This window comes from Lytechinus variegatus, chromosome 1, assembly GCF_018143015.1.
Source record: "Lytechinus variegatus isolate NC3 chromosome 1, Lvar_3.0, whole genome shotgun sequence".
Taxonomy (NCBI): domain Eukaryota; kingdom Metazoa; phylum Echinodermata; class Echinoidea; order Temnopleuroida; family Toxopneustidae; genus Lytechinus; species Lytechinus variegatus.
In genome coordinates this window covers 68,222,005-68,242,220 of record NC_054740.1, presented here as the reverse complement: position 1 = coordinate 68,242,220, position 20,216 = coordinate 68,222,005, and the positions used below count along the sequence as shown (strand labels likewise).

General features: G+C 35.3%; 1 protein-coding gene across 1 annotated transcript; it reads right to left on the bottom strand.

The window, feature by feature from the left end:
- Window positions 1–836: 836 nt before the first annotated feature.
- Window positions 837–14,672, bottom strand: LOC121420862 (cholesterol 24-hydroxylase-like). Its single transcript, XM_041615482.1, has 14 exons — window positions 14,653–14,672; window positions 14,296–14,538; window positions 12,706–12,786; window positions 11,631–11,712; window positions 10,914–11,074; window positions 8,698–8,836; window positions 7,786–7,899; window positions 6,325–6,559; window positions 5,866–5,938; window positions 5,373–5,457; window positions 3,830–3,940; window positions 3,013–3,101; window positions 1,986–2,058; window positions 837–1,281 (listed from the first exon to the last, which is right to left on the bottom strand). The coding sequence occupies exons 2-14, from the start codon at window positions 14,439–14,441 to the stop codon at window positions 1,141–1,143; spliced, it is 1,530 nt and encodes a 509-aa protein (XP_041471416.1). The 5' UTR covers window positions 14,442–14,538; window positions 14,653–14,672; the 3' UTR covers window positions 837–1,140.
- Window positions 14,673–20,216: the final 5,544 nt, after the last annotated feature.

The following is a 20,216-nucleotide window of genomic DNA, read 5'->3' as shown; positions in this document are numbered from 1 at the left end:
GTCTGTGAAACAACACCTGGATCACTGTTTATTTCACGATATGGCCTCAAATGATAGCCACAAAGGCATGTTTATCGATTTAATTACAAGTTGATTTCAAATTTGGAGACCATTCCGTGAATTTATAACACAACACACAGGTCATTCCAGTGTCAAGTGGAATAAGTGCAATCGAGTGTTGATATGAAAAATAATTCCACGACACCATAGTTTCCAAATTATTTATTGCAAGGATGTAGCCATATCAAATTGATCATTAAAAATTCAATTAGGGATTTATGACTAGGCTTCGGAAGTATATTGAATTAAAACCTCATCATTTTTTTAAGTGTCTACATCAGGTGCTTCATTTCTATTTTGAAAATTCATTGTATTAAAAAAAGAATAAGAAAAAAACAACCCAAATTACGATATGTGATTTTCATTGCCATCCGGTCTGTAATAGGGAGCATGAAAATGGTTTTACTCTGCAATATGCTTAGTGCTTCAATCTTTCCGTTACCTTAGATATGGCTAGGGGATACAAGTATAATACTTGTATAGTTCTCTAAGTGATGGCTTTGAGACGTGTCTGCCGAGTGTTCGATAAAGATGTTCGTAAGTTACGATGACTTTACAAATGACTACTGACCCATTCTTGTGGTAGATGATAATAGAGCTGACTTAGCACCAATATAATAATAATAATAATAATAATATAGGTATATTTACCCAGGGAAGCCGCTTCAGTTCCGAAAACTGTTCTCCCAGCGGGCCCTGCTATTATTATTACCCCGGCTTTAGCTGGGCTGCCTAGGCGCTCAAAGCATTCAAGGAATTTCTTCCTACCGGTATAACCTTGTCTCTAAGAACATGTTCCAGTCGTGCGTCAAGTAGTGTGTAACTTTAAGAACAACTTCACGAATCACCCACCAAGAAGCCGTTTCATTAAGCTGTTCGCAAGTTCAGAGTGACTTCAAGAACGATTGGTGATCCTTTCTCAAGCGCTAAACCATTGCCAATTAGCATTTTGGTGTACATCATTTACCACAAGGAAGGGTCACCAGTGGTTCTTGAAGTCGCTCGTAACTTACTAACACTTTTTAACAGGAAACGGCTCCCAGGTTTGGGAGATTGCGTAAAGAAATCTAAACGCCGAGTTTAGTCTCGGAGGCTGATGTAGGTCATACATCTGTCCAAAGGTTTGTTGGAGACATTCGCCAGGATGATGTGGCGTTGGGACTGTTCCAATCTAAAATCGAAGCTTTGCAGCAGCTTTGCCATGATCACTTTTGATTCGATCTGTACGAGGGAAAATCCATAATATTTCGTTTTGGAGAAAATCAAGTCGGAAAGAATCAGCAATTATTAGAATGTTGTGTCAGCAGCAGGAGTCATTAGTAATTTGAATTTGTTTACAATATTAGTGAATATGAACAACAACAAATTATTTTGAAGGCTTGTAAAATTATCAGTAACAATCGTGTTTACGTATTCGTTTACGTATCCATAAACATTTATGTTTCAAAGACATGAATATAGCGTAATAATTGATTTCGACAATTTTAAAGTATCTTTGATAGATATTTGGCAATGTGATCATCGATTACATCTGTATATAGTGTACAGTCATTTCGTCTTGTTAAATATTCAGACAGCTAAAGAAGATTTGTCATCAGGTTATTTGCTGGAAGCTTGTAATATTTATTCAAAAGGAAGGAAAAGTCCGGGATACTTTGATTTAAGCTACGGCCAACAATATCTATATCCCTATTTTTCACAACGAATATAAATTTTAAAAAAAGAGTTGTCAAAGCTGATGTACATTTCTCACACTTATGAGGTGGTGGTAGCAGCAGCAGCAGCAAGCAGCGTCAGATTCAGTAGCAGAAGTAACTTCTGATGACGCACTGCAGCAAAAGGGCACTAATTCTTCGTTAAATTTAACAAGATATAAGTAGCCAAATTATTTTGTAAAATGTAAGAATAGAATCAAAATATCTTACCAGAGCTAATTGCTGTCCGATACAATTGCGTTGACCAATAGAGAAAGGAAAGTAGGCAAAGAGGTGTCGTGGACTGAAAGAATACATAATAAATGATTTCTGAGTGATTTTGTCTTGAATATAAATAAGAATGACAATGGTGATGATGGTGATGTGATTGTATTTTCCCCATGTGAATTTTTATTTGGCGTCTTTTCCTCGTTTGAAAACATGATTTGGAAGAGGATGGATATCTTCCGGTTTTTGCGAGTAATTAATACGAATGTCCGATGTGACACTGTACTGTAGCAGTAAATGTATGTGGAATATGGGAATACTGAAATGTCACTGACATTTCAAGTTATACATTTTTATATATTTACTATACAATTCAACATAAATTTAAAACAAGATACATATGATTGCACCAGTTTCACTGATAATCTCACAGCGTGTGTAAAACATTCACTTCTCAACATCTTATCAATTTTAAGGCTAATCCATAATCTGCATAAGATTGGTTAGAATAGGCCATTCACTTCAGATAAACCTTTCGATGTGTAAAAGCAAGAAATGGTATGAATAGGATACATTCAAGTAACTATATATTTGTTTTCTACTTAAATTCAGAGTTGGATTACGGGATCGAAAAAGTTTCAATTTGACTGATCAGTTTATCGTTCTGTGTATTTAATTTAATTTGCATAAGTACATGTTGGCATTCAACGTTTTAGCGCTGTTTCTACTTTATCGTTGAATTTCACTTCTCAAAATCATTCAAACCACTCTTCCAAAATAATCTCACGTGCTTATTCAACTTTAAGATATCTTCAATGTGAAAATATTTCAAGTGTACATTTTGTAAGTCTTCGAGAAAATAATGATGAAGATATGAAACCATCGGAAACTCCAGGACCAAATTGGCTCATTATTTCGTTGAGTGTGGTATTGACTATTTCCTCCCCCCAAAAATGAATCAGTTGTTTTATACTTTATGGCTCTGTCCCTGTCCCAAGATCTTAACGATAACATGACGGACAATACTCACAGTTCATCACTTGGAATAAATCTATCGGGGTTGAAGAGGAGAGGGTCATCAAAATATTCTTCCATTCGTGATGTCAGATAAGTACTGAACTACATTAGTGAAAGAAACACGGTTCCAAATTCACCAAACTACAACACAAATCTGCTCGTATTATTTGAAATGCTTAACAAACCTTAAACTAAAGTGGCTATATTTGACTCAGATTACCCGGTACTAGATCTTTTGAGTCGTTAAACACAAGATTGTAAAAGCCTAAATCTTAAATCTGGAGGAAATTGAAGGGGTGAAAACATTTCTGATATGATAATAATTTCGTTTATTCGTCATAAGTGTATCCTCTGAAGGGAAACAAAGTTTTCATAATCATTGGCATTTGTCTGTGGCGCAAATAATAGTGTGCCGAAAGCGGATGTTGATAAACTATTTCCAAATTTGATCAGTGGCGTACTATTTTAGTCACCTGATGTATGCTATGTCTTTCTTTTTATAATTAAATTATTACATTATGCTATGTCAGCAAACGTTACACATCTTCATGCGAACATGTTCGAAAGTGTTAGTGCTTATCCTAATGATCATTCGAGGAAAAAAAAAAATATGTGCTAGTTGCGATTTGATTATTAGCTCTAGAACAATTTTTTGCAAATCACCTTTCATTTTTTTTTACTCTGGATTATGAATTCAACTAACAATAACTTTACAGGCATTTGTCAGAGTATGTCTACTTCACCGGTGCATTTTTCGCGCATTCCAATCTACGGGTACATGAACAAAAACAAATACGCCAAAAATTGATTTCAACTAAATATATACTTACAACTGTAGGTGATCCTTTTGGAATGACATAACCACAACTATTGACGTCACAAGCTAGAGCCCGCATTGTTCCAGTAACAGGAGGGTTAAGGCGCAGTGTTTCTTTAATGACCTACAAATGGAATCAAATTATCTTAATTTGTAAGTTCTTTAATCGAGCATTTCCAACGTACAGGACAAGTCATTCAGATCATTTTAACAATTTTAATGCGTCACACTATTCAAACTATTTTCGCTGAATTTACCATAGACAATTAACAGTTACATGCACAATATTTGTATAAAAAAGGGGGAAAAAGAAAAAAAATATATATTGAATAGTTGTATTATAGTACTATTAGAAGATGCGCGTAATGCGCCTAACGGATATGACAGTAGCGCCATGGACACTATCGAATGAAATGTTATCTCGAGTTATCTTCATTTTCATCGAACTACACTTATCTGTACAATAGCTGAAGCTGAAGTAGAAAAAGGGCAGTGTTCAATCAAGCTTGCAATATTTGGTCTTTAGGAAAGCATTAATTGGAAGAAGGACAGTTTACAGCTAACTCCCTGTCACGAATCACACCACGATTGAAAAGTAGCCTTACTCGTGAAGTAATTATACTGATCGTATCGGATCGTATCAATCAGTAATGGCAATCGCATTGATCATTTAAAAAAAAAGATTCAAAAATCTGTATGATCGGTAATGAAGGGCCAACTTGGAGTTCGTAACGGATCGCGCAACAGTGGGAACGAGGGATTAATGAAGCACACATATGGTTTCACAACAAAACAACGAAGCTATAAAGTTGATACGACCATGGACCCTACCACCATGATACGACACATAACATGAAGAAACCATTAGACTGGCCCCATGATGTTAATCAGATTGGAGTCTTAAACATTAAAGGCGTTGAAAAAAAAGTACGCTCAACTCCATATCAAGCATAGTTCCCTAAATCTATGTTATGTTATTTACGTTATCCACAGATGAGGTGTAAATAAATTCCAAGGACATCGGTTTTCTATTCATGGTAACTCCCGTAGGAACCCGGCTGGACAGCATTCTTACTGGTAAGCACCAATAGGCCTATAGTATTATAATCAATTATCTCGGAAACATTTTAACGTCTAGGTTAATCATATAGCGGCTGACCTTATAGACGACGGGTATTACTCTCGGGCAAATTTTATCAATGTGAAAACAATGGTAAAGTGGGATTCGAACTCACAACCTTGCGGTTATGAGTCCAATGCTTTAACCACTGGACCACCATCTAACATGTGTGTTGGAAGAAAGCTGAGATTGAACCATGCCCCTGGAAAGCGCAGGGGTGCTGGGGCACTGCGCGTAATATTCTCCATAGGCAGCACCCCTGAAATTCTTGTAGGAGTGACGAAATGAAGAAATGGAACCCAAATGACCTTATTTCGTTGTGAAACCGCCTCCACCATTTTTTTGTATTTTGCTTGTCAAATTTATCGGGACAAAAATGACCTTCACTCTGAATACTGAAGGCCTAGCCTGCATGAATGATACCGTTGTTACATACCCGAGACATATATTCCAATTTGGGGAGGTCTGAGTAGTCAATAACTGGTTTATTCCCAATGACTTCATCCACTTCTTCTTTTAACCTGTTCCAAGTCAAAGAAAAATAAATAGGATAAATCAAAATGGCAATGTCAATTCAACTGAAAATAAAACATGAATATTTTCATCCTTTCAAAATTCCATTATAATGCAACAGAACTGAGTGTACGAATAGAAGGACTTTCTACTAGATAACGTCAACGAGTGATGACCTGCCGATTTTCTCTCAGACGTTTCAGTCACATTTGATGATGACCATTTATCAATACTTGAAAGATATTAGACCAGATTTGCATGATATAAAAAAAGAACAGCATAAGATCTTTTTAAAAAGTCTTTTTTTTTACACCCAAACATAAATTATCATTTCATTTCTAAGACATTCGAGTAACATTGAAAATTAGGCACATGCATGTTTCAAATACGACAAAAAATAAAAGCAGATGTTTAACCTCTTAGCCACTCCTTCATGTCTCCCGAGCTCAAGTATGGTAAATGCTAGAAGATTGCTCGTTGTTTCTTGACCTTGATTTGTGAAAAAAAAATAAACAAATATCAACCATACAAATGATGAATATTATGGTAACAACACAGCAACAACACAGATAAAATAAATGATGATAATAATAGTAATAATAATTATCATTATTTCAGAAAGAACGGTGCTTTTTTCCACCCTTTGATGTACATTAATGTAACTTTTGGTATTTTAGAACGCGGTAAACATAAAGTGATTCTTCTGGTCTTCTGGTAATATGACATTTTTTAATCTATTGCATCAAGACAATGAATTGGATCACCCAGATTGAGGGGGATTCAGTCTTGATTATAATGCACTTATCAACGTCTCGAGACGGGTTTTCAGGAAAAATGTAAAGAAAAATAATTTGAGGGGAAGGCTTAAAGCTAACCTGCCACAAAAAACGTTCCAAGCTCGTCGAGCAGTTCTGCAATTTCAATATTCTGACCATTCCCAAGATCATCTTCCAATTTCAGAATACATGTCAGGATGTCCTTCGGCAACTCTTCGCCTCTCTTCTTTGCCTCTCTTCTCTTTTCAATACATTCCTGGCCATATCTTCGTACCAGTTTAATGGCGCTGCGCACCGAGCGGCGATAATCACGAGCCTTGCTGCGAGCATCCACCTAAAAATTAAAGTTTGATTTTTTTTATGATTGTTTTCAATGAACAGTAAATGTATATAAAGATTATAATTGGGGAAATACCTGCACTGGGACAATAAGTATGCCAAGACGAACCATGATGGGCCGTTTAATAAAGCCACTCAAAAGATTAAAAACAGTCAAAGGTTAGGCAAACCTTTGTCAGAAAAGTTTGGCTCATAAACCTAGGAGTGAATCTGCATGTACCCACTCTCGTTCAGAGATTTTTATCTCTGAAAAAAAAAACCCAGAGGAAATGACAATGCCCATCCATTCTAAAACAAATTCGACTTGTCCATTAAAGGAATAGATTATTTTTTGTTATTATTAGTACTATTTATTAGTTATCTGTATTTAGATAGTTATAGGCCCTCCTTAAATTAAAACAAGTGGAACGCCTCTGGTAGTCTCGCCGGCATTATGCGATTTGATATAGCAGCTGTGCTGGCTTTGAAAACAGCTATTGAATAATTATTCATAAAAGAAAACATTCATATGACAATAAAATAATATGTCAATTGACCCATTATGGCTTTTTACCATGATCATGTGACCTAAGACGTGTGCAAAAAAATCACTCATACTTGATTGCTCTCATGTCTATATTTCATGAACTATATCCAACTATATAAGTTATGATGACAATCCAACAAACACCCCCAACATTACCAAAGTTCGTTGACCCTAAATGACCTTTGACCTTAGTCATGTGACTTAAACTTGAACATGATTTTCAGAGATACTTGATTACCCTAATGCCCGAGTTTCATTAACTAGGTCTATATACTTTCTAAGTTATGATGACATTTCAAAAAGTTAACCTTGTTTAAGATATTGATTCCCCAACATGGTCTAAGTTCATTGACCCTTAATGACCTTTGACCTTGATCATGTGACTTGAAACTCAGGCAAGATGTTGAATACCCTAATGTCCAAGTTTCATGAAGTAGGACCATATACTTTCTAAGTTATGACATTTCAAAAATTTATTCTTGGTTAAGATTTCAATTTTGACGACGCCGCTGTCGCTGTCGGAAAAGCGGCGCCTATAGTCTCGCTGTGCTATGCAGGCGAGACAACTAGGATGTTCTTCTGAGAGGTCCTGATTCTCTTTAAAAGAAAACAAATGAAGTGAACGTACATAACAAATAAACACGCTTCACATAAAAATACTACAAATGAATAAAATTGTGAAATTTATTACCAACCATGATCAGTGGGTTTTTAAATATAACATCCATCGCTTCAAGAGCGAGTGACACGGCCGATGGAAATGGGCAATCTGGCGTCTCCACTGCGTTTGTATCCATGTTAAATCCGACCTGAGTGGTACATAATTTGATAGGGAACGTACTAGATCACCGGTTTGGATGGCAGTTCATCATGTTCATAGCGGAGTGCCCTGAATTAAAGGGGAAGTTCACCTTGACAAAAAGTTTATTGTAATAAAAGCAGGGACAGTAATTAAACATATTGAGAAAATATTGATAAATATTCGTCCAATATTGAAAGTTGTTAGATTATTTTGTTTTAATTTATGACGTCGTATGCGAGTAGTTTCCCTATTTATTGTGCGATTAAAATCAGTGAAATGTCATCCTCCCCCCCCCCCATTACAAAAATAAATAAAATGGTTTTCATTGCAGTTCCTTATACACCCTCTCTTGAAAGAAAAACAATTACAGTCACCATGAACCATTGAAATATGAAAATTTGTTAATTTTATATTACTTGTGATATGAGACATCACAGATTGAAAAAAATCAAATACTGTTAACTACATTTTTCAATCTTTGATGAATTTTCCTCAAACTTCCACCCTGATTTTTTAACTATTTGTTTGGGTTTTTTAACAACAATCTGTTTTCGTTAATTTTTTTCCTTCATTCGCTTTACCCCATGATAAACAATATGCCTATTGAAAATCATATATATATATATATTCATTTATAATCATCAAGCTTGTACAATGCCAATAATTCAAATGTGCCAAGTTAACGATTTTGATAATACGATGAAAGATATTTGAATCAATTGTTGATGAAATGGGATCAAGAAGTGTTGCTATAAGAGAGGTTTGTGAAAAAAAAGGGAGAGGGTGAAAAAGAGCGGAGTGCTACCTTAGCAATAACATCCAAGGTGACATTGTTGAAATGATCTAGCATTCTAATTAGAGTTTTGCCGTCAGCAAGGGGGACTAGGTGATCACGCAAACGTGTCGCACTGTCGTTGAAAAGATCCATCATTTGCATCAGATACCTGATTTAGACAATAAAATACGGAGCAATTATTCTTTAACAAACGCCACAACACGCTTTATTACTACCTAAGGACGTTCCACAGTTAAAATGAAATCAATGTCATTTTCACCAAATTTGACGCAGAGACACTTTACTTACTTCAAAATTATCATTGGTTCATGTGCTTGATTTTTGTTATCGGGCTTTGAAGTACACCCAATATAAGGTCTCGAGAAATATGCATATAAAGATATTATATATATATATATATATATATATATATATATACCCCACGAGATAACAGCGTTATGTGCAGATAGAGATGCGCACGATCATAACTGACGGACGTCCTTAAGCATGAAATATTACACAAATAATGAATGTTTATGAGTGCAATGGACAGAATACTTCATGAGGTGAAAGATGAAATGATCCATTCAACGAGGCGTAGCCGAGTAAATGGATCATTCATGCCATCTTTCACCAAATGAATTATTCTGTCCATTGCACGAATGAAAAGAACATTCAATATTTAGTGACACCTACAAATATTTTTTTTTTCATATAAAATTTATGAATTTTGATGTAAAATATGCTCATGCAGTGCGAGCTCGGTCTTTTAATGTCGCGTCATTACATGCAACATGCGAGTTGCAAACACAAGTGGTTTTACTTACGGTGCCTGCAGTCTCGGCGCGCGCGTGCAATGGACAAAATCGAATGGATCGACAATTGCACAATGAATTACGTCATCGCAAAATGTGCTGAATGGTCGATGTCAAACCAATCAAATGACAAGAATCAATCTGGGTGTCATAAAACACGCCACACACATGCCTCACCCACTCACCCCAACGCACACACTCACACATCCCACACGTCGATGACGTATGGTTTGCCGTTTCCGCCAAAATGCATGCCAAAACCACACGCGTATACGCATGGTTCTTTCATAACGTACGCGTGGATCTGTCATAACGTACGTATGGTCTTGAAAGAACGTACGTATGGACATTTCTATGACATTCTTAACGTACGTATAGTTTTGGCATAACGTACGCGTAGTTCTGTCATTACGTACGCGTGGTTTGGTCTATGAGTTAATTATTTTTCCGGGAACCACGCGTATGTAATGACAGAACCACGCGTACGTTATGCCAAAACTATACGTACGTTAAGAATGTCATAGAAGTATAATAGAAAATGTCCATACGTACAAGACCATACGTACGTTATGACAGATCCACGCGTACGTTATGAAAAAACCATGCGTACGTTCTGACCTGCACGCGTATGGTTTTGGCATTCGTTTTGGCGGGATCGGCCAACCATAATGACGACCTATAACAGACCGTGTAAGTGGCGCGTATGTTTCGGGTAAATTTATATGGGGAGCCATGAGGTAAAAATTTATTGCAGCTATAGCTGCATCATCTATGCCTGCACCTGATCTGATTTCCACCATCAAGGAGTCGAACAGCTACAATGAATAAGTTGTTAATTCTCAGAGATTAAGATGTATCCTTACATATTTTAACCCAGATATGTTTTTCATCTACATACGTTTGGTATATGTAGGCCTAGTTTCTTTTTCTAAAAATGAAAGAGATTTCTTTTGCGAGATAAGTACATCAACATCATTTCGTACCCCTTCTTTATTTAAAAAAAATCGTGTTTTAAATTATTTTATATTATATATGGAGAGCTGCTCAATAGGGCCAACTTATTGCAAAGGTGATTTTTCCCCTTTTGATAGAATGAGTGGATTTCATTGTTAGCGTCTTTTCGCATACGCCATTTTATGGCTCGTTTTTGTGGCTGTTTGACAAGGAGGGTAGCGGGATACTATACTGCCACAGCTGATGTAAGATCATTTTAGTCAATTTCTCACAGATCAAACTCATAATGCGATCTATGGCAAGTTACACGCGCAACGACTCTAAATTCTAACACAATAGAAGTGTTAGAAGTGCCTAAGTGTTGAGCGCAGTCAGAGAGCGAGAGTCCAATTACTTTGCAATGACAACCAGGGGTGGTTAACAAGTTCAAGACTGGTTTGTAATGTAAACAATCGCTTGAATGTTTGATATACTCACTTGCGATTAAAGGCGGGGTTCAGCAAAGCTCGACGACTATGCCATTTCTCGTGATCAGTTTGTGAAACCAGTCCGTTGCCCATAAATCTCTCGCCAAAGACAGAGTAGAAGAAATCATAGGTAAGATGAGGTTTGAGATGCCGGCTGTCAAGGCAAACCTCCTGATAAGAAAGGAAATAGACAAGTCACATCATAAAAAATTTAAAAGAGACTCGACTCCATAGTCAATTTTCAAATTACCTGCCAGGGAATGTGTTCTCGTCCTAGCTCGTTTGCTCTCCCACCCCTGCAAAATAGAATCTGCATCGCTGTCATAACATTTACTTCATTCATGTTTATTATGAAAGATAGGGAACTGATGTAATCCTCATGTTGCCCTGTTACACCATCAAATGTACAAAACGCTCATAAATGTATTTTTAAAATGATACAAATAAATACTTTACCCCCAACACCAACAAGTGGAATAATTTGACCCACAAACGTAATAGCGCTCTTTATCCCCCCCCCCTAAAAAATGTAATGATTTTGAATCACCCAGAAATGTAATAATGACTTCCCACAAATGTAGTAAATTTGAAAATAATTGTTGTCGATTTTGTTCAAAACTAAAACCCTGCAAAGAAAAATGTATATTGCGCGCAGTCTTAACTCGAGAGTGAGGGGTATAAACATGGAAAATAAAATGATTATAAAAGACATATCTGCCTCACTTACCTTCACCGTTTTAGGACTGGAGCATATTACCAATGGTCGTAAGATAAATCGGATACAATAGACTGGTCCAAGTTCCCTCGACCTTAGAAAAAAATGAAAATGTTGATAGTGAAAATAAAGTACACTAATGTTCATCTTGTTCTCTCTTTCTTTTCTTCTTATTGAATTATTATTATAAATGCCTTTCTTTCTTCCTTCCCTTTTTGCGTGTCCTTATTTCTTCTTTCCATTTGCCTTGTTTTCTGTAAGAATAAAAGTCACAGCGAAGACATCATCGGCACGTTCACTTGCATACTGATTTTTTTTTTCAATATAAAAAGTCATAATAAAATACATGAAAATCATAACAATATTTACAATGCAGGATAGCCCATTTAAGTGATAAATACAAAAATAGAACTGTTCTTCCACGGGGTATTTATCAAAACGAAACTTATGTGCATTTTACTGTTTTCTTTTGTATTTCTAGAGAAATAAACGAAATTTTAAATGTCACGAGCCTAACTTTACTTATTTACATCAAATTTTAATGAAACTTTTTTCATTGTTCACTATTTTGGGGAGGTCACTCACTATTATCCTTTCTCTAACCTTGTATATCCAACGTCATCTAAATGACCAACTAAATTAAACCACACATTAATGCATCATATAAGGATTTTACCATCTCTTATAATCATCTTTGAATTTGCCATCTTAGAATCTATGGTACCAGCCAAATCACCCGAATAATCAACAGAGGGCAGCCTTTATGCCATCACCTGTCATTATCCAATTCAATTGAATTTTATTCAATTCAGTAATGGCTTTATTTTGAGAAATGGATACACGAAAAAAGTCCGAAGACTCATCATAGTCACGAAGTAAAAAGATAAGGATGTATATTATTATTATGACGTGGGATTTAACAATACTAGACTATTAACAGGCTATACTATGTAAATAATCAAATGTTCTGACAGGTTCCAAATAAAGACTGAAATTTATCAAAGAAACACTTTATTACCAGGTCAGGATTGCAATTTCGATTCATCATGTACCATTATTGAGATTGAGATTTCAAATATCAACTTACCATTGGTACAAGAGTGCCAGCAGAGAAAATTCCAATTTCTTTCTAATAGCGTTAACGTGAGACAAATTACCAGTGACGAAACTATAAATGGGAAAGAATGTACAGAAAAGAGCTATAACTTTTCCAATATTTGATCTGATTTCAATATGATAAAGAGGTAAAGAGACGAGTTATGTAGTTTAGCATGATTATTGCGTATAACTAAGAAGCCCAGGAAATCCAGGGTGTGTATGTCAGTATAATTTCTATCCAAAAGAATTGTCTCGGCCAATCAGATGAATTAATTTCAGTAGCTTATTACATCTACTTAGAAATCATTGATGAGACACCTCCGGACACTTTTCCCTAATCTAACATAGAACAATGCAGGGAAATTTTGAAATATTTCAATATATGAAATAAAATACAAGATATGCATTATTAGCATTTGACATTGATACTACCTATAATTTGTATAGTACTGTCAATGCTAATTATGCATATAAGCGTCACGCGTAAAGCGTGTTGTGAAAATATTATGATATAAATGACTGTAATATTAACAAAAACAACAATAATGGAAGTTTTGATTGCTATGAATAATGATGGTAAATGCAAAATCAGAATAATTTAATAATAATGTTCATAAGAATGATACAAAGAAGGAGAAGTTACAGAATGTGGGGAAGACGGAGAGAGACGATAAAATAAATGGCGAAGAGAACGGGAAATAAAGGAAGGTGGATGAGTAAACGAAGGAGGAGCTTACAAAATAATGAAAACAGGCTATGTTTTTAAAAGTACTTATTTTCAAAGGGGAACTCATCCCAACGAAAATATGATTGAATAAAAAGATTTTAAAGAAAGAAAACGCACAACTTAACCAAAACTGGATATAAAAGAGAGCGACAAATGGCCTGTTCAAATATCGCTTGTTTTCACAAAACGGTTATAAGCATGTATCTGCAAATGAGTCAATCATTTCACTCGCATTATACAATGAATTAAAATGGTGAGGAAATTATCTTATATTATTTATCACATGATAAAATAGGCCTACATAAGTGAGTGGGAGACCAATGTCTTCATTTGCATACCGGGCAGGAAGCGATTACCGTTTTTAAAGTGAATTTTACAATATCACTTTCTGACTTTACATCGAATTTAATGAAGTTTACAGCGATTCTTCTCGTGTTAGTACGATCCTACATACATTTTTGCATGTCATATTTCAAAACAAACAGTGCGACTACTGAACGGATTACAGGCCCTAGAGTCTAGCCTAGACATGCTAGAGGTTGATGTATTTATGAGTGTTGTGTACATACAATGGCGGTGAGATACGACTATATATTATATTCCTATTGGTCTTGACATATTTACATATTCATATGTCTGTCAGATCATAGCATGGACCATGGAGCTAACAGAGAATGCATGGACAATGGAGCTGCGGTTAGCTCCATGATCATATATGACTCGAGTATTTAAGAGTTATGAGTCACTTTAAAGTAAGCCCGGCCAAGTAATTGCATATGCACTAAAACTATGAATTTGATGATTATAATCAATCACTTTTGTTCAATAATATGATTGAATCAGGGCCCTTACCTTGACGGTCTTGGGCAAGGCAAATGTCCATATTTCCTGTTGAAGCGGTACAAGAGTCCCGCAAACACAACGAAGGCAGTACCAACTGTAGAGATTACGACGAAGAGTGTATAGAAACTTATTCTCAATACGGCATGGAGCTCCATTTTGGATCAATCCAGCAGCTTGGAAATTTGTATTCGACAAGTTAGGCCAAACAGGTCAATGCGAAGAAAGATCTCCGTACACTTACCCGCTTGCGTGCTGTAATACAAGTGTAAAAACAACAATCAACCTTTCCGCTCAAATAGTTTTGTTAGAGAAAAAATAACAATGGCATTCATATGTCAAGAATTTCTAGGATTTCTTTTTTTTAACCTGTTGGGTTATAGTTTTGGCGTTGCGTAAAATCAGAGATGCAGTGTCGATTTCGTTTGTAACGCGCGGTTTAAATACAATCGTGCATTATTTCGCACGCTACAGGTGAAATATTCATCGAGGCACTGGTATGGTTGTTCTAGGGTCAATCGAGGGCAGTGGCGTAACTACGGGGTGCTCGTGCCCCCCCCCCCCCTCGACTGGCCAACATTCCGATCTGAAGAATTGACATTTCTAAGCGCTTTTTTAATCAAAGGAGAATGAAACCTTTGGATCAAGATACCCTGTGTGAAAACAGAAAACCAAAGAAACAGATCAACGAAAGTTTGAGAAAAATCGGACAAATAATGAGAAATTATGAGCATACGAATATTGCGTTCACTAATGCTATGGAGATCCTCATATTGGCAATGTGACAAAGATGTGTGATGTCACTTGTGCACAAAATTCCCCATTACCATAGTATTTATTTCACCCAAACTGCCTCTTTTATCATATCTATCAATAGATCATGTGTTCTTTCTATAGGATGGCATGACAGATTTTTGAAGAATACATCATGAATAAAGAGTCTGTATCAACATTAGAAAAAGCAAAAAGAGACATTTTGGGGGTATTTCATAGTCCATCAAAGGGAAAGTTGTCCACATGTGACATCACACATCCTTGTCGCATTGCCAATGGGAGGATCTCCATAGCATTAGTGAACGCAATATTCGTATGCTCATAATTTTCTCATTATTTGTCAGATTTTTCTCAAACTTTCGTTGATCTGTTTCTTTGATATTCTGTTTTCACACAGGGTATCTTGATCCAAAGGTTTCATTCTCCTTTAATTAAAAAAGCGCTTAAAGGGGAAGTTCACCCTGAAGAAAACTTTGTTGTAAAAATAGCAGAAAAAAGAGTAAAAAATATTGGTGAAGGTTTGAGGGAAATCCGTCAAAGAGTAAGAAAGTTATTAGAGTTCAAAGTTTTGGATTTGTGACGTCATAAACGAGCAGCTGCCCCATTTGTAATGTAATATAAAATGCATGAATTTCAAATTTTTGATGGTTCCTGATGACTTACTATTGTTTTCTATTCAAGATCGGGTGTGAAATGATTTGTCTATTGGTATACAAAAGGTTAAGTGAAAACCATTTTCAATTTTCTGAGAAAATGACATTTCATTGATTTTTTACCATTTGCTATGTAGGAATGCTGCTCGCATATGACGTCACAAATCAAATAATAGAAATTCTAATAACTTTTTAATTATATGATGAATTTTTCTCAAACCTTCGGCAATATATTTTATTATTTTTTCTGCTATTTTTACAATGAACTTTTTGTCAGGGTGAACTTCCCCTTTAAAAATGTCAATTCTTTAGATCGGAATGTTGGCCAGTCGAGGGGGGGGGCACGAGCACCCCGTAGTTACGCCACTGCCTTCGATTGACCCTAGAACAACCATACCAGTGTCTCGATTTGTCTGTTTCGACACAAGCCTACTTGTTCCAAAGGTAACCACTTACACAATTAATCCGTCTTTTTGCCCCCTGATCCTCATATCCTAAATACATGGTCATGCATAATAGCAAATAGGATTTTGAAATGATTTTACCCATACACTAAGAAAAATATTGGGTAAAATTTGATTTAATTAATAATTACCCTCGAGATAGTTCGGGGCAGTATTTTACCTAATGGGGAAACATATTGCCCAGTAAGATTTAAAAAATTAGCAGCAATTATATTGGGCAAATTTTTCATCATTCTTCATGAATAAAAACGCCCAAAAGAAATGCCCAATGTTGGATGGACAAATAATTACCTCATGGAGCATTTCACCCAATATTTTTTAGAATGGTATACATCTGCAAAACTCCTTCATCATTATTCCTTAAATACAAGAAAAATGCCATGTACCATTGTGTGCGGGTGTTATAATTTTATTAATGATTTCTGATATTAATTCTAGACAAATTATGAATCATATACGATCACATTTTGCAACAAATATTGGGCCTATCTGGATTTGAGTACCATGTTGGTTAATCCCTCTCTCATATTGGTACAATTATGGAACTGGGATTTGTGGTGACATCACTATTGATCAGGAAAGTCCTATATTTGAATTAGTGAATCAACACTCCGAAGTGCAGTCAATATACAAGCTCTGTAAGAACTAAATTCGCGCTTCATTTTTTAGATTCTCCTTGTATTATTTGATAATTATACATATGATAACATATTCCACTCCCTTTCAGTAATTACTTTCCCTTATCATTTTTTGAGTCTTACTATTATACTCAATTGTTCAGTTATATTTGTCATCACACGTATCAGATATCTAAAGTTGGTCAATTACAAAAGTTGCCCTATATTTTCTGAATATCGGGAAGGGATCGGTGCATCATTTATATTTTCCTTATTTATTGACGACACAAAATGTACCTTTTTATTTTCCTTAGTCTCACTTCCGGAACATCCGGGAGTTTGAGGTTGGAAGAGATGCGCTTCATAATGAACTACACAACAACAATATACGTCATGATAAAGACAACGTTATATCCTGGCGGACGAGACGCGATTGAACCATATTCTTCAGATAAATATATCAATTTTCATGATTTTTCTCCAGATTTGTATGAAGATGAAAATATTGACTGGCTCTTTTATTGGGGAACATCAAATATATTGCCATGAAAAGAACCAAGAACCATATTGCCTTCGTCTTAAAGACTCGGGCCAACATGATTTTGTTGCATGCAATATAATTGATGACCACCGCATAGCCAGTCAATATCAAAGATTATTGACTCATAAAATACTAACAATAAAGAATTATTTACTAAATAATATGACTTCTATAGCGAATTACAGAGTATTTACAAGAAGTGTAAACGAGTATTCAATCAGCTTGAACAAACTTTTAAACTTTTATGTTTGATTTTATTATTTTTTTTTACAGTAAATTATGGTTTTTGTTTGTTTTCCCCCCTGTGAGTATTTTGGGTAAATATGTTTCTAATTTCTTTAGTATATCCATTATATCTCGTTTATTTCATATTTGGGGGTTTTATAACTCCTATTTTTCATCTTTTGGTTAAAGGGGTACTCCAATATGATTTGAGCAGATAAGAAAAATCAGACGAGCAAAACACTGAAAATTTGATCGAAATCGGACAAGGAATAACAAAATTATGGAATTTTAAAGATTTGCATTATTCCGCTACAACAGTTCTAGTTATGTCTTCATGAATATTCAATGGTCAAACTGATGATGTCATATCCACACATAGTATTTTATTATATGAAATTTGGTTTATTAAAACTTTCCTCCAAGAACTGAATATTGGATTGACAACTGATTTTGTATACGATATTCATTGCTGCAACTTATTTCATTATAAGGGAGACATACGATTTATACATGTATGAAAAAAAATGAAACAATTATCATGATTAGGATTTTATGTAATAACATAAGTAAAGAAAATAGGGGATCGACATCATCAGCCCACCTCAAGAATATTCATGACGACGTGCTTAACCACGTGCTTTAAAATTCAATAACTTCACTATCAGATTTTGATGAAATTTTCAGCACCTTGCTGTGTGAAATGTATTCTATGTATTTAAGATATAAATATTTTAAGCCCCTAGTACCCCTTTAATGGTAACACGTACTACTGAATTATTGAATCAAGAAAGACAAATTTTATAGTTAGAATAGCTCTCAATCCACTGAATGGGTGTTCCCGATTTACCACAGTGATAAAGTTTCTGTTCTAAAATGGTCTATGGTGTCGAGTGCTTTGACAAGTCGATGACAGTCATGAAAGCAATTTTATCAATTTTCGTTCTTTGTTTAACCCTACCCCTCCCACCGCTCGTTATATAGGCTGAGCATGCATAGACACGAAGGTATGCTTATTGAATTAACGATCGTGACAAGTCTAATTGATTGTTCTTTGGAAATAAAAAGGTTCATTCCAGGTTCATTTCAATGTAAAGTGCACTTCACCGACGTCATAATTTCAAATTATTTATTTTTTCGAGGAAATATATACACTGCAATAAAACATCAATTGAGGTACCACCTTATAACTGACATGATTGCATGCCAAACAATTTATTAAAAAGCAATTATAAATCATTCTTCAATGATTTATGACTAAAAATAGAAAGACATTTCGAAAACGTTCATCACCTGATTGCGTCACCAGTTTGGTTTCACCATTTTTCGAATTATTCTAGGAAAAAAGAGATATGGTTGTTATCCAGTTGATAGATAAAGCTTTATGATTGGTCCAATCATGGACCTAATAGGTCCATGGTCCAATCAACGATGCTTTTAGTTTAAATTATACATGTTGTTTCTGTGGTGTAGACGTGTTTGTAAGCTCGGCTTGGATGGGCTTGGATTAGAAAATGACTATCCATTACTCATATTTCAAATGATTTCTGGTCATATCAAGGTTACGGGGGCAAACTTGTTGCCCGTTAATAATCGTTTGACCCCCTCCAAGAAATTAATTGATTAAATATACATAATTCATTCATGAATCATACATTCGATCCAATTCAATCGAACATTTATTTTCTTCCGATTGATGTCACACAGGTTACTTCCAATTTCATATAAAATAAACAAATCAATACTAATTACAGTGATATAACAATAAATGCAAATACAATATATAATTTACTTATACATGGAAGAATAATGAGCGAGACGTAGCTCGACATTGATGTTGCTTTTAACAAGCAAGCTTTTGGCCATATCGGCCTTCACCGGGGCCCCGTCTTACGAGGAGTTGCGATTGATCCGATCAACAACAACTATGGAAAGCCAGCAACGTCAACATCTAAAACGCATGTTTATTCAAAATATTAATTAGATAAGATGTATATTCATACATTCATCGATTTCTTGACAATTCAGTGTGCTTCTCTTTGCTCACAAAGTACAAAGTGCAAATTTTCTGAAGAAATAAATATGACATAGATGGATTTCCATATAGCTGACGATGATTGGATCAATCGCAACTCTTTGTAAGACGGGGCTCAGGAATGTAGATTTTTTTTTTAAAGTGCACACCTAGTTACCAATAATGCATATAGCATTTCCATTTATTTGAAAGCAGGATAAAAGAGCATTGTAGATTAAATGCCTTGCTCACGGGCATATAGGTGTCGCGGCCGGGGATCGAACCGCGGACTTTCCATGTATAGCCAAACGCCTTAGACCACTCGGCCACGGCACCTCCCAGATAAGAAGACGACATTATGATTATCATCATATAATAAATAGTATAAACAAATTTAATAATCATGATAATTATTATTATTTTATTTGGCATTTCAAAAACATAGAGGATGCAAACAAATCGGAGAGAAGATCATTCACAATTTTACATGATAGAAAAAAATAAGACCTAGGGCCCGTCTTACAAACAGTTGCGATTGATCCAATCAATCGCAACTATGGAAAGCTAGCAAAGTCAACAAATAAATTGCATGTTTGTTAAAAAAAATATATATATATGAATGTATAGCCATAAAATCATTAATTTCTT